At 45.1% G+C, this 15,811-nt stretch overlaps 1 protein-coding gene across 1 annotated transcript in view; it reads left to right on the plus strand.

The window, feature by feature from the left end:
• Positions 1 to 4,078: 4,078 nt before the first annotated feature.
• The window catches only part of MRC2 (mannose receptor C type 2), a 98,816-nt gene continuing 87,083 nt past the window's right edge, over positions 4,079 to 15,811 (plus strand). Inside the window, exons 1-2 of the mRNA XM_027872971.1 lie at positions 4,079 to 4,148; positions 5,051 to 5,239. Of these exons, the coding sequence (XP_027728772.1) occupies positions 4,100 to 4,148; positions 5,051 to 5,239 (238 nt within the window). The 5' untranslated portion in view covers positions 4,079 to 4,099. The remainder of the gene's footprint in view (positions 4,149 to 5,050; positions 5,240 to 15,811) is intronic.

Genomic DNA, 15,811 nt, shown 5'->3' on the forward strand with positions numbered 1-15,811 from the left:
AACTCAGGTCTTCCTGACTCTAATTCAGTGCTTTATCTACTGTGCCACCTCGCTGCCTTTAGTTAACTCAGAAATTATCCTTTAACTGCTAAATCCAATGACTACTTCTCAGTCTTTATTTTCCTTGATCCTTTACAGCTTTTGACATTGTTGACCACCTCCCCATCTCCTCCCACCCCCAACAATCTTCTTTACTGGCTTCCCTGGCCCAATTCACTCCTGATTCTCCTTCTACTTGTGTGACTTCTTTTCACTTTCCTTTGTTATTGCCTTCCCCTTTATTAGAATGTCCCAAGGCTCTGTCCTGGACTTGTTTCTCTTTTCTCTCTCCCTTAGTGACTTTATCAATGTACATAAGGTTCAATGATCATCTCTATATAGATGATTCCCAAATCCATATATCTAGTCCTTAACTTGCCTGAATTTTAGTTCTGCATCACCAGCTGCATGCTGGCCATCTCCACCTGGATGGTCTATCATTATTACACACAGCATGTCCAAAAAAGAACTTGGGATTTTTCTCCCTAAACTCAATTTTCTTTTTGCTGTGGAAGGCACTACCATCTTCTCAGTCATCTAATTTCATACCCTTGGAGTAATACATTCCTCTTCCCTCTTCCTCTATATTAGACTCATGACTAATTTTTATCACTTCTCCCAGTATGGCATCTCTTGCTCCCATCCCTTCTCTATTCACATGGACAGCATTCCAGTTCAAGCTCCGGTTCATCTCTTACCTAGATTACTGCAATATCCTCCTAATTGGTCTTCTTGCTCCCGGTTTCTCTCCTCTCTAATCCCTCATCCACTCATCCTAATCACACATCCGCACAAAATCACATTCCTAAAGAACATCACACTTTTACTCAAAAATCTGAAGTGGCTCTCTATTACCACAAGGATAAAATATAAACACAGATTGATTGAAGCCACAATCTGCCTCCTAACTGCATTTCTAGCTTTATTTCATATCACTCTCTTTCAAGTACTCTACATTCCAGTCAAACTGGACCATTAGTTGCTTTCCAAATGTGAACTTCCATTTCTCATCTTTGTTCATACCTAAAATGCATTCCCAGCTCACTTTTGACTCTCAGAATCCTTATCTTTCTCGAACTCCATTCCTCTGTGAAGCCTTTCTGTGATTTATGAAATCATTAGTATACTATCTCTCCTCAAATTTCTTTGTATTTACTTATCTATTTATATGCTGCATTCCCACAATAAAATGTAAGTTTCATGAGGTCAGGGACCTCACCAGGATCCCAAACTCCAGAGTTATTTGGTAATTGTAGGGAAGTAACTATTATTTGGTTTACATTCTAACTTTCAGAGATTAAAATTGGGAGGCATATAGAAGGTTGCTCACCATGAACTATAGTGAGGTGGTTTCGGTGACTAGGAAGTTGACTTCAAAGAAAAAACTAAGCCCTAGAACATAAGCTAATTGGGAAGACCCTGCTCTTTGTTGTATTGAACAACAACCTCCTGCTGGAGATTCTCTTGCTTGCTTCTTCTTCTTCTTTTTTTTTTTTGGTGAGGCAATTGGCATTAAGTAACGTGCCTGGGGTTACACCAGAGATTCTCTTCTTTGTGGAAAGAACCCTGACTCTAAACTCAGAGACTGTTGTTGTTGTTGATTTTTTTTCTGTTGTATCCAACTCTTTGTTTTGTTTGTTTGTTTGTTTTTTAGGCAGTTGGGGTTAAGTGACTTGCCCAGGGTCACACAGCTAGTAAGTGTCAAGTGTTTGGTCTGAGGCTGGATTTGAACTCAGGTACTTCTGACTTCAGGGTTGGTGCTCTATCCACTGTGCCACCTAGCTGCCCCCATCCGACTCTTTGTAACCCCATTTGGGGTTTTCTTGGCAAAGATACTGGAATGGTTTACCATTTTCTTCTCCAGCTCATTTTGCAGATGAGGAAACTGAGGCAAAGAGGGTTAAGTGACTTGCCCAGGGTCACACAGCTAGTAAGTGTCTGAGGCCAGTTTTGAACTCATGAAGATGAGTCTTCCTAACTCCAAGCCCAGTGCTCTATCCACCGCACCATCTCTGTCACTGCCTGTGTGACCTTAAGCAAGTCACATGACCTCTCAGGGTCTCACTTTCCTTACCTATAAAAGGAGAGAGTTGAGCTATATGGTATCTAATCTTTCATTAAGCTTTTAATCTATCACTCAATAATTAGGAGATGAAAGAGTTCATAGCCCAAACACTGAGGAACAAGATAGAAGAACCTGAGGAAAAGGATTTTGCTGGCCCCAGGCAGGGGCTTCTGACTCTTGATTTTAAAAATAACTTATCTTTCTCCCTGCCCCCTCCCCCCCATCATATTCCTATCCTTCTTCTTTTTCCTATCCAGTGAACCATCCCCTGTAACAAAGAGCACAACATAATCTGGCTTTTTCCTAAAAGAGCAGTAACAAGAAAAAGCCCATGGACTTTAAGATAAAAGAGCCAGCCATTACCCATTCTTCCCTTGAGGAAAAGCTAGCCAAAGGTTTTGGCTGAGTCAGAAGCTAGAGGTGGTAGAACAGCTTCCAACACAACAGTCTCCCGTGGAGTAGCATCTGGTAGAGACCGCAGTAACCATCAGAGACTATGAAACCAGCAGGAAAAAGGTCCAACAAGATCTGTGCTGTGACATCACCAGGAGACAGCAGAGACCCATTAGTGAAGAATCACGGATAGGAGTTGCCCCTCTATTATATCTGACTCTTTGTGACTCATTTGGGGTTTTCTTGGCAGAGATACTGGAGTGGTTTGTCATTTCCTTCTCCAGCTCATTTTACAGATGAGGAAACCGAGGCAAACAAGGTGACTTGACTTGCAAAGGGTCACACAGCTAGGAAGTGTCTGTGGCTGGATTTGAAGTCAGGTCCTCCTGACTCCAGGGCCATCATTCTGTCCACTGAACGAACCACCTAGCTGCCCTACCCCTCTAAATGTGTGCCATGGCTACATGTTCCTTACATTTGAGTTCCTCCACATGTATCCACTTTTCCTCTTGATGTGTGTATTGTAGCATGTCTTCCTCCAATTTTATGAGGGGAATGTTTTGTTGCTTCTTTTCTTACTCTGTCATTTCATTAGAAGCTTTTTTATCTTAATTGTGTCTTCTTGCTGATCATTAAAAATAAACACATTGGTAGGATCTTGTGAGCTATGGTTTTGGGGGGGGATATGGACAACTAAATTACCTTAAATTGGGGCTAGCCATTGTCTGGGGGTCATGCCCTGTGAGTTGGAAGAGGTGCTGTATGCCACTGGGTCCACTGTCTGGTTTTTGCATGAGTTGGACCTATTAGTTCCTTGCTTCTCTTCTAATAAAACTTTCCAAGTGCTACTGTAAATATTACCCATATTTGTGACCACAGTATATTCATCTGACCTGGGAAGGACCTGGCATGAATGTGGAAGGAGGTTCTAAGAGTACAGCAAGCACTCTGCAGGGAACACCTATAGGGGAGGCCATGGACCACAGGCTTTTTAGCATTCTCTGGAGCCAGGTGCTTGCAAGGAGGCTTGGTATCAGCCTAAGGGTGTCCACTGGAGAGTTTTCCAGGTTTCTGGTTAGGAGAAGGAGTCAATAGAAATCAACACCCCTGAAGGATATGGGAATACATTTGTGCCATCTTGGACCCTGTTTGAATAATAAGGGTTACACAAATATCAAATAAAGACACAAATGGCCAATTGAAAAGGAGGAAAAAAAGCCCAGTTTGGGGTCACCTATTTGCCTTCATGCCAACAGGGCAGAGGCAGCTATGCAATACAGTGGCAGGCCTGGAATCAGGAAGACTCATCTACCGGCGTTCAAATGTAGCTTCAAATACTGGCTGTGTGACCCAGGACAAGTCACTTAACCCTGTTTGCCTCAGTTTCCTTATCTGTAAAACTAGCTAGAGAAGGAATGGCAAACCACTCCAGTATCTTTGCCAAGAAAACCCCCAAAGGCGACACAATGAGTGGGACATAACTGAAAAACGACTCAACAACCAGCCCAACACCTTGGTCAGATCACTGGGAGAGACCCCTCAATACTCCCTCCCCTCTTCCGCATTCCAAGAGATGGGGCGGTGGGCGGGGTGGAAGAGTGAATGAAATCCCCCTTGGAGAAAGACATCTGGGGAGAAGGTTCACGAGGAGGTAGGAAGAAGGCTGACTGTCCACGTGGGAATGGAGGAGTGAGCAGAGGTGGTTCTGGCCACAGCACCAGCGGTTCCTGGGAAGTCCCGGGAAGTCCCTTTAGACCGCGCTAGCCCTGGTCGCGTCAGTCCCAGTTCCCCTGCCGTGTGGGCCTCACTGCCCCGTCACCATCACCCGGTGAAGTGTGCAGAAAGTTTTGCAGCCGTTTTCCCCGCCAGCGCCAGCCCAGCCGTCCGTGACGCAGTGTCTGGGGCTCCAGGCCCGGACTGCGAAGGAAGGAGGGAAGGGGGGGGGGGCTAGGGAGAGGGGGGGGGGGAGAGAGGGAGGGGGGGGGGGGGAGGCGGGAGAAAGAAGAGAGAGGCAGAGAGCTCATTGTCACCCCTCTACACACCCCTTCCCTGCTCTCCAGTTCCTAACACGCAAACACTCCCACTGCCCTCGTCTCACTTTATGCTTTTCACCATCATTCATACTTCTCCCTCGCCCCCTCTTCTTTCCCTGGCCCACTCCCTCCATCTCGCTCCTTTCCCCTCACTCTCTCTCTTTCCATCGGTTACATTCTCCTGTTCTTCTCTCTCCCACTTTCTCGATCTCTATCTTTTCTTTGCTCCCCCCTCCCACACTTCCCCTTCGTTTCTTCGCTGCCCCTCAAACCCTCCTCCTTGGTTCCTCCCCTCCTCCTCCAACCCCTCCCAGCCTCCCTATCCCTCCTCTCCCCTCAATTCTCCTCCCTTCCCTTTCAATCCCCTCCCCTCCCTTCTCCTTCCCTTCCCTGGGAGGCATCACTCCGTCCTGGCCCGGGGAAGGACGCAAAGCATCTCCAACCCAGCTCCGGGGCCCTCAATTCACGCTTCTCCAGCTCCTAGCCCTCAGTTCATCCATCCATCCCTTTCTTGTCCCAGTGCCCGGAACCCCGGCGGAGTCAGCCCCCGGAATGTGGCTCCCCTGGCTGGCTCCTGCTCCCTGGCGTCACCTGCTGCGCTGTGCCCTGTTTCTTGGGAGTGTGGTGTTCAGCCCCTCGGGCTCCTGGATCAGCCCCGCGGGGGCAGCCACAGTCGCCACCCCTGCTGTCCCCACCGTGGCCCCCACCGGTAAGGCGCTGCCAGCATCGGGGGGACTGCTCCTCGGGGAGCGGGGAGAGGAGTTGGAGGAGGAGAAGGGACGCTACAGGGAGGAAGAAGGGATTCCTTTTTCTTATGCCTTCTCATTCTTTAGCAGAGGTGCGTGCGTTAGTGGGTGAGGAGGGAGGTGTTGAAACAAAATTGTCTCTCCATTTCTGAAGAGGGAGGAGGAGGAGGTAAGAAAGAGGGGATAAAAGAGGGAGGGAAGGACAGAAAGGGAAGAAGGGAAGGAGATTGGAGGAGAGAGAGAGAGAGAGAGAGAGGGAGAGAGAGAGAGAGAGAGAGAGAGAGAGAGAGAGAGGGAGAGAGAGAGAGAAGAGAGTGAGGATGCAGTGGGGATTTGAGTGAAACCAGATGTGGTGGGTCGACTGGTGGAAGTAGGGGGAGGGGAAGGAAGGGGTCTGTACCAGACTAGGAAAAGTTTGGAGAACTCCTTGAGAAAATTCTCCCAGCCTCCTGTCTAATCGGTCTTAAAGACCACCACCAAAGCCAGCTTCCCTTTAAGTTCCAGTGGTCTCTCTTCGAAAATTCTTCCAGTTGTAAAAGATCAAAGAAAGCCAGAAATGTCCCCAGTGGAACTTTCTGGCCCAAGCTTTGCCGCAGGAGGAAGGATTTCTTCTCTTTCCTCACATCTTTGGTGTGTTTGTTGCTTCCTTTTCCTCATTTATCTTTGAAGGGCAGAGTGTAGAATGTGGCATTCCCATTTCTGGAGTGGATAGCCCATCAGGGTTGTTTTGGACCACCAAGAATCAAAGTCAGATGGGGGGGGGAGTGGCAAAAGGTATTTGTCCTCCCAGTCTGGAAATATCTTGAACTCACTCAGGACAGCACTGATCTTGCTGGAGACTACAAAGTATAGGGTAAGGCTTAGGAGCCCTACCCTAAGAAAATTCCAAAAGTTAGCATTTGGTATTCGAAGGGGATAATGCAATGCTATGCCCACTGGTAACTCCCAAGTTGTCAGCGGGAGAAAAACAAAAGTCTTTCACCAGTCAGAATGGCGGGAGGCTTAGATATTACTTCTCGGAATGAGGGGGTGGCCCAGAATTTGAGTTTAACTAGGGAGTGGACTTGACAAGCAAACATCACCACTTGGCAGCTGGGAGCTGTCCTTGCCTTCTGTGTGTCCCAGGCAGCTAGGACATGAATTTACCACAGACTGTGCCATACTGGAGGGGTTGTTTGGTGGAGGTGGGGAGGAAAGTGTGGTGGTGAGGGGTGGGGGAGGTGGAGAGAGTGAGGAACAAAATTGCTCACGTTCACCCAAAGAAGTTCCAACTTTATCTCTAGTCCTGTTGCGCTGCAGTGTCGTCAGCCAATGCAAACAGAGTTTAGGATCTGGTTTGGGGGGCAGCCCTTTATCCCTCAAATAAGGGCAGAATGGAGCAGGGGAGGCTCCTTTTGCTACACACTTTGGGTGTGTGGTATCTTTTTTTTTTTTTTTGGCAGCTTTGTGCCTTGGCCCTCCCGGGGGGGGGGGGGGGGGGGGGGGGGGGGGGGGGGGGAAAGATGGCCAATCCTAGAGGCCCTGAAGCAGCAGAGTTTAAAGCGCCAGGCCCTGGGAGGGGCCCACGGGCAAAATGCTGACTTGTGCTTTTTCCCATTGCAAGCATTTGCTGGATCTTCTGAGTAAGTCAAAAAAAGGGATCCTTTTCCTCCTTCTCCAGCAATGTTGGCTGATGGTTATGGAGCACTTTAACTAACTTTTGCAAAGTTTAACATTCCTAACATCTCCCATGCTCTGTCCATTCCCTCCTCCCTCTCCTTTTTAGATATACATTGTTTCAAGATACAGGGAGCAAGGTAATGCCAGAGCTGCCCGTGGGGCCCTTGCCACCCCAGGCTCTTCTTCATCCTTCACAATAGCCCCCCCATCTCAATCCATGTCAGTGTGGTGACACGGGGATCAGAATTCCTCCTGGTCAGGGATGGATAGTATCTTTTCTACTGTATTTTCTTCTAATAGAGTGATTTATGCAGAAGGAATGCTTCCATTCAATCCAGTAAGACATAGGCTAACTTCTGGGGATAAAGGTGGTACAGTAGATGGAAAGAGCATTGAGACAGCTAGACACAAGGACTCCTTACCAGCTGTGTGACCGTGGTCAAGTTAATTCGACTGAGTTTCAATTTCATCTCTAAATGGCAACAACAATACTCTAGAAATATTAGAAATCATCTAGCCCAGCATCCTGGGCATCTAGGTGGCACAGTGCAGAGAGCGCTGGGCCTGATGTCAGAGAGACTCATCTTCTTGAGTTCAAATATGGCCTCAGGTATTTACTAGCTGTGTGACTCTGGGCAGGTCACTTCACCCTGGTTGCCTTAGTTTCCTCATCTGTAAAATGATCTGGAGAGTGAAATGGCAAATTACTCCAGTATCTTTGCCAAGAAAACCTCAAATGGTGTCACAAAGAGTCGAACATGACTGAAAAATGACTAGACGACAACAGTCCTGAGAGATGAGGTGACTTGCCCAAGGTCATACAAGTAGTAAGTAGCCAAACTGGCATTTGAATATAGGTCACAGCATCACAGATCTAGAGCTGCAGTGGATGTCTAGCCATCTGGTCTAGTCCCCCGGTAGGAGGTGGCATAGTAGATAGAGCACTGCGCTTGGAGTCAAAAAGTTTTGAGTTCAAATCTAGCCTTAGACACTTATTAGCTGTGTGATCCTAAGCAACTCACTTAATCTCCTTCAGCCTCAGTTTCCTCAACTATAAAATGGGGATAATAATAGCTCCTACCTCCCAGGGTTGTTGTGAGGATTGAATGAAGTTAGTAACATAGTGCCTGGCATGTAGTAAGTGCTTAATAAATGCTTACCCCTTCTTCCACCCAGTGACTTGCCCAAGAAAGTAAACCCCAGAGTTAGGGATTTAAATCCAAGTCACCTGGCTTCATCAATCTTGTTTTCTCTTTCATTAGAATATAAGTTCCCTGAGGGCAGGGACAGAGTTTTTGCCTTTCTTGGTATCTCCAGTGCTTAGCATAGTACCTGGCATAGAGTAGGTGTTTAATAAATACTTGTTGACAGATGAGAGGCTCCAAGTAACACAGCAATTCAAAGGATGTTAAGAACGGTGTAAGTAATAGAACAAAGATTCTAACTCAGGTCTTTTGACTCCAAATCTAATTTTCTTTCTTCTTGACTTTACTGATGAACCAAAGACTCTGTACAACATAATAGCTGATTCTCCAATAGCACTTAAAGGTTCCCAAACGAATTTATTGGCATTATCTCCTTTGATCTTCCAATGGTGAAAGAGATGCCCGTGGTTACTCAATTACCAAGAATTGAGGTTGAATGTGAAACCAGAACTCTGACTCCTCAGTTTCCACTACAATGCACTGCCTTTATCAGGCAGATCTCAATAGGGCAACAGTCAGAAAACGTAGAGTATGAACTTTAGCATAATGGATCACTTTGTTGTTGTTGAAGTTGAGTTGTTTCAGTCACGTCCGACTATTTATGACCACTTTTGGGGTTTTCTTGGCAAAAATACTGGAATGGTTTGCCATTTCCTTCTCCAGCTTATTTTACAGATGAGGAAACAGAGGCAAACAGGGTTAAATGATTTGCCCAGGGTCCAACAGCTAGAAGTGCTTGAAGTCAGGTTTGAACTCAGGAAGATGAGTCTTTCTGACTCCAGGCTGGGCACTCTGTCCACTGTACCACCTAGCTGCCCCTTAATGAGTCATAGCAGTGTGGAGTCAGAGCTAAAAGTGACCGTCCCTCCCAACTCTTAACCGCCCCACCCCCCTCAGTCCAAGTCATCTAATCCTATCTCTCATTTTACAGATGCCAGAACCAAGGCTTAGAAAGTTTAAGTAATTGTGACTTAACCAAATTTAGTGATAGAGGCTTAAAGGTTGGGAGGTTCCTTGAGATCTGAAGGTGGTATGGGTCTCAATAGAGCTAATCTCCACCTGACTCCAACCCCATACTCCCACCCCCCCAACTCAGCCCCCACCCCCCCATCTCAGCCCCTCCATGCGTCCTCCTCCCTCCTCTTACCTCCTAATCTTCCCCATCTCATCTCTAAATCTAGTGAGCTCTTTCCCTTGCACCATGTGGATTCTGTATTATACACTTTGAATTACAAACAGAGTGAGCCTTGATATGGAAGGGATTGAGGGAGGTTCCAGATCCTACCTCACTGGTAGCTGTCAAGCTATGAGTGACACTAGTTTCAGTAGTGCTAAATGTTCAAAATGCTGGATGTTGTTATTGCAGAGAAAATGAGATTTGTAAATAATTTTATTTAGTACAAATTCTACTTATACAGCACTTGTAGTATTGTAAGCTTAGCATTTAAAAACATAAACAGAACTTGACTATTACATGTACATATGAGGCTCAAAATATTTCAGACCTTGAACTTGCAAACAACTAAAAAAAAAAAAAAAAGGCTGCTCCTCATGGAAGAGAAACTGCACACGTGTGAGTGTCTCAGCTCTTCCATAGTGTTGCCAACCCAAATGTTCAATATGTTGATGTCTTGCAGCAAAGAATACAGTACTATGAGTTTGAGCACCATGTTCTCACTGGGTAAGATCAGGAAGGGCCACAGTAGTCCAGGTAGTTTCATGGAGGGGGTGGGACTTTAGCTGAACCCTAATAGGATTGAGAGTGAGGGAGGGGGAAATTGGAAGGTATTTCAAGTGGAGGAAACAGCATGGGCAAAAGCCTGGAAGCCAACATGAATCCTTCTATATTCTGGAGACCAGGAACACCAGCACCATTGTAATTCTAGAGGCCAGGACTTGTGAAGGGAAATTAGGTTGACTAGGTAGGGTTCAGTCCAATTCTGGAGGCCGTTGAGGGCCAAGCTGAGGAGTTTCCTACTTAATCAATGTTGCTGACTGATAAGGACATTTGGTAACTTTTTACTGTGAGACTTGAGGGGGAGGGAGTCCCATTTTTTTTTTTTTTCATAGTTTGGACAAGGGCAGGTCTCAGAACTCCCACGGAGCGCAGACTTCTAGTTAGGCCTCTGTCAGTTGGCAGAGGGCACTTGGGTGGCTAAAAGCAGAGGGTGGGGGTGGTAAATTCTTTTTAAAAGGCATCAGGTATTTGCTGCTGCCAGAGCTAGCTGGGTCTTGTGTCTGGTTCAGGAGGGTTAATCCCATATTTCCTCTCCTTGCTCCTTGTGAGTCATATGAGTTCAATGTCTACTTAAATTTTTTTTTTTGTTTACATAAATAGCCTTCCTTACCCTGGCCTGGTTGGCATGCTTGGCTTGAGCAACTGAGTGACCAAGCGTTGTCCAGCTGAGGTGTCATTGTCTGTGGTCATGATGGGGATACCCTACCTTCCTCTCCTCACTTGTATGTGGCAGGAAGAGGAAGAGGTAGGATTTTTCATCCATTAGGATGAAAAAAGAACACATTTTATCCCTTATTTGTTCATTTCAGAGCTGTGACTCTTCAATCTTGCTTTTCAGATACCCATAGGGTAACTTCAGCAAATAATCATCCAACAATTATGCAACATGCTGGACATATAAAGACAAAAACAAAAGTCCCTGCCCTCAGGGAGTTTATAGTCTAAAGGAAGGGATAAAAAAAACCATCCATAATCAATTAACAAGTATTGATTAAACTTTTAGGTGAAGGGGCAGCTAGATGGCGCAGTGGATAGAGCACCGGCCCTGGATTTAGGAGGACCTGAGTTCAAATCTGGTCTCAGACACATAACACTTACTAGCTGTGTGAGCCTGGGCAAGGCACTTAACCCTGTTTGCCTCAGTTCCTCGTCTGTAAAATGAACTGGAGAAGGAAATGGCAAACCACTCCAGTGTCCTTGCTGAGAAAACCCCAAATGGGGTCATGAAGAGTTGGACACCACTGAAATGACTGAACAACAAAATGTGTTTTATTAACAACAAAATGTGCTAGGTATTATGCTAGGAAATGTATAAGTATAATACAAAGTAAACTGAGAGAGCACTAACTGGGGGAAAATCAAGGAAAACTTCACTAAAGAAGGGATAACTGAACTGAGAAGGAAGATAAGGATGAAAAGAAGTGGGAATGAAGGAGTGCATTCCAGGCATGGCTGATAGATAACTTATGAAACCTCAGGGAAGCAAAAGGCAGAGTGTTGAGTCTGGAGGAAAATGAGAAGTTTAGTTTGGCTGAAATTGAGTGGAATAGTGTGAAATAAATTTGAGAATATAGACCAGAGCCAGACTGTGGAAGGCTTTTAAATGCCACATTGAAGAGTTGATACTTATATCAACGGGGAGCCCCGGAAGTCTTTAAGTAGTGGAGTGTCATGGTCAGATCAGCCTCTTGGGAAGATGATTTTGGCAACCCTATGGACATGGATGGAAGAGGCAGCCAGGTCATGCAAAGAGTAGGACCCTGGACCCGGAGTGAGGAAGACCTGAGTTCAAATATGAATCCAGATACTTACTAGTTGCATGACCCTGGACAAAGCACTTAATACCTATCTCAGTTTCCTCATCTGTAAAACGAGGGTAATGATAGCACCTACCTTCTTTTGAGGATTAAATCTTATTTGTAAAGATTTTGCAAAACTTAAAGTGCTATGTAAATGCTATAATTGCTCTTATTAAGAGAAGAGATCAGGAGACACAGATAAGGAGACTATTGCAGTAGTCCAAACAAGAGATGAGGCTGGCCTAGACAAGGGTCAAGAGAAAGGAATGAATATGAGAAATTCTAAAAGTCATAATTCTTTTAATAAAATTTCCCCTAAAAGTTGGTTTTGAATTTTAAAATAGAAAGACTACCACACTTTTAGGGAAACCAAACAAACTCCACTTGATAGCAGTTACTCCACTAGAATCTCCATATATCTTTCAATACATAGAAATTCTTCCAATCTCCTTGTTTCCCCCCGAGTTTCCCAGGTCCTCCTAGAAGGGCACAGAGGAAGAGGAAAAAAGAAGTGAGATATTCCCTATGTGGGTTTTAGTAAGAAATGAAATATTTGATCTGATAGTAAACCCAGGTTTAACCTAGGCCAGGAACCTCCTCTGATTCATCTTTGCATCCCCTGAAGGCCCAGTACTCTACATATCTTCCACACATGGTAGGTACCACGTAGGGATGTGTTGAGTGAAAGCCTGAAAGGACAGAGCTAGTTGGCTTTAGACCCTCCTGAAATTAAGCAAATTGGCCCCCTGCCTCATTCTGCTTCTCTCCATGCACAAACCTCTAATGAGCCAAGGACTCATGAGGGCTCAGACCTTTTATCCTTTCCATCTTCCTCTGAACACTTCGGAAGTCTATGGATTAAGGGTTTGCCTGGAAGGATGTGGTATGAAGGGGCTTGTCCCTGGCTAATGGGGACACCCTCTTGTTAAAAGCCTACAAACAACCATCATCTTCTAATGTGGTTACCATTCTTGATTTTGGAGGGCAGGTCTCTCCCTCTTGTCTCTCTGTCTCTCTGTCTCTCTGTCTCTGTCTCTGTCTCTGTCTCTCTCCTCCCACCCTCCCAACTTCTGATTCCCAGCACCTATTTTGAAGATTTCTTTGTCATTGTCCTGCTGAAGATGTTAGAGAGCAAGGTGTTAGAGAGCAGTGACCTAACTAAGCAGATTTTGGGGAGGGGGGAGGTTAGACACCAGTGATTACAATGTTGTCCTCAATTCAAACCCTCTCCTTTGCTGAAACGCCATCTCTTCACTTACTGTGGCTGGAATCACAGCTTCTTCCTAAAGGTGGGGATGCCATCTTCTGTTTATAGAATAAACATTGGTAGGAAGCTTAGAAGCCATCGGTTTCAACCGTCATCCAAATCATGTTTTGGTTCTGTTTAAGTGCTTCGTCCAGGCAGGAGAGGCTTGATTAATGCTGTTGACTGATAGGAATATGGTGATTTTTTGTGAATCCCTTGTGGGTGGTGAGTCTTCATTTTCCCATGGTTTGGTTCTATAACCACCATCAAAGTCCTCCTCTCATGCCTCATCATGGCATAGAGTGGAACCTGGGTTCTCAAGGGCCTTGCCAGCCCAGGACAAGTTCTAGCAAGTCCTCCCAAGCTGGAAAAGGTTTTAATCTGGGCCTGGTGTCAGCCAAAACATTTGTCATCCAATGAGATCAGGGTTCAGGGTTCAGATCAGCTAAGTGTTGAGAGCCTTCTCACCAGGTTGGCAACAGAAGTTGGATTTTTCCATCACAGTTGACACTTTAACACAACCTACCAAATTTTTAAAAGGAGTTTCTATTTGAATTTGGTGGAAGGAGCTCCCACACTAAGGACATTGAAGAAATATTGCTTTGGGGCAAGACTAGGGAGTAGGGAAGCAAGGATTCAATTCAGCAAGCCCTTATAAGATGCCTACTAGGTACTGGGGATGCAAAGATCAAAACAAAGCTGTCCCTGAGATACTGGACACTGAAATTCTTCTTTTCTTCTGGGAGATATATTAATATACACTGAGAAGTTGAATAATGGCCCCATGTGTGCTGGTCAAGAGGACCAGCTTAGAGATGACTTGTGTTAAAGAGAGGAGGGGAAAAAGAACAGTCAAGTTGGAAAAAAAAAGAAAAAATAGCCACATTGGCCACCTTTCTTGTAACCCCAGCTCCAGGTCCTCCAGGAAGAACTCAGGCCTGTGTGCAGCTGCTTTTTGGGTGTGTGGGGGTGGGGTGGGACTAGAGCTGCAGCCCTCTAAGGATTGGGAAGTCAACCGTCTTCAACAATAGCTAATTTGCACTCTTAGATTACAGCTAACATTAGTGCTTTAAAGTTTACAAAGCAACTTATGAATGTTATTTCATTTGTTCCTCACAACAATCCTGTGAAGCAGCTTTGGAGACATCCTGGAGAGTGTCCAGGGATCTAAAGCAGGCCCTCTGGAGCTGTGAGTGTCACTGACCCCTTTGGCAGTCTGTTGACAGTTTTCAACCCCCCTTTCAAAATAATGTTTATTGTAAATGTATAAAATAAATTGTGTAGGATTACAAAGGAAACCAATTATAAGAAATAAATATATTTTAAAATGTTTATTTTAAAAGCATAAAATAAAATATATAGGATCAGAAAGGAAACCAAATTTATATATGTTTGTATATATATGTGTGTGTGTGTATTTGTGTGTATACATATTCACATGTATAAGTACACACATATATACACATACATGCATACACAAGGCATCTAGGTGGAGCCTTGTTTAGAGTGCTGGGCCTGGAGTCAGGAAGACTAATTTTCCTGAGTTGTGTGACCCCGGGCAAGTCACTTAACCCTGTTTTCCTCAGATCTTCATTTGTAAAATGAGCTGGAGAAGGAAATGGCAAACCACTCCAGTATCTCTGCCAAGAAAACTCCAGATGGGGTCCTAGAGAGTTAGACACAACTGAAAATTGACTTAACAACAGCAAATATAGATAGATAGTATACATGCATACATATCTACATGTATGTCTATGTCTATATCTATATCTACTCTATCTGTTTCTATGTTCGTGTGCCCTCTGAAATCTTTCCACAGATGCCTTGGAGTCCATGGATCCCAGTTTAAGAAGACCAGGTCTAGAAAGTTAATAATTTGCTTAAAGCCAAAAGGATCATTTTTCCCTTCCCTACCCTAAAGTTAGGATGACTATATTAACTAATGAGGGAAAGAATGGTATAGTGGTTCAAAAGCTCCCCTTGGAGACAGAAAGACCTGGGCCCAAGTTCTGTTTCCATTGACACATATTGTATGACTTAGCTCCAGGTCTCTCTCTGTAAGTTACAGGTAGCTGCTAATCTGCATCCTTGGAGGGAACTTAGGCACCAAGAGTTCTGATGAAATTACAGGTTTGGACAGCTCCCCCTGACCCCCATCCCTAAAAAATATTATAGATGAATTTCATTCTTGTATCTTGGGAAACCAAATCCTCCTTTGGCCCTGTCTCCCTTGCCTTCTTCTCTAACTTAGCATTGGAGATTGAGGGGACTCGATTTTAGGGCACATTGTGGGATTCATTTGGGGACTGGAGATGGAGGACGAAGATTTTGAGTCATGGTTAGGAATGAGTGGAGGGCCTGGAAGGCTTAGGAGGGATTATAGGCTAATAGAGTTATGTGTGGAGCCCAGGGAAGAGATAGGTGAATTGAAAGAATTGAAGGACCAGTAAAGAAGACTGAATGGGACCAGCTGCAAAACTCCCCTGGAAAGTGGACTTTGGTTTGTGACAGTTACAAGGACTGTGGTTGATGATAAAAATATGGCTGTCGCTGAATAAATATAGCTTCAGAGCAGGAAAGGACCTTTGAGACCAGCTAACTCAACCCCTTCAATTTCCTGAAAGAAGGAAGGAAACACTAGCTTTCTTGCTGTCCCTCAAACACATTAATCTCTCATCCCTGCCTTTTCACCGGTGTCCCCCGTGCCTGGAATGTTCCCTCTTTCTGGTTCTTGGCTTACCTTCAAGTCAGATAAGATCCCATCTTTTCAAGAGACCCTTCCTGCTTCCCCTCCCCCCTAATTACTGGTGCCTTCCTTCGGAAATTACTTCCCATTTCCACTGCATGTATCTGGTATGTATGTGGTTCTTTGCATATTGTTTCCCCCC

The sequence above is a fragment of the Vombatus ursinus genome, unplaced genomic scaffold, assembly GCF_900497805.2.
Source record: "Vombatus ursinus unplaced genomic scaffold, bare-nosed wombat genome assembly UNPS02014801.1, whole genome shotgun sequence".
NCBI lineage: Eukaryota > Metazoa > Chordata > Mammalia > Diprotodontia > Vombatidae > Vombatus > Vombatus ursinus.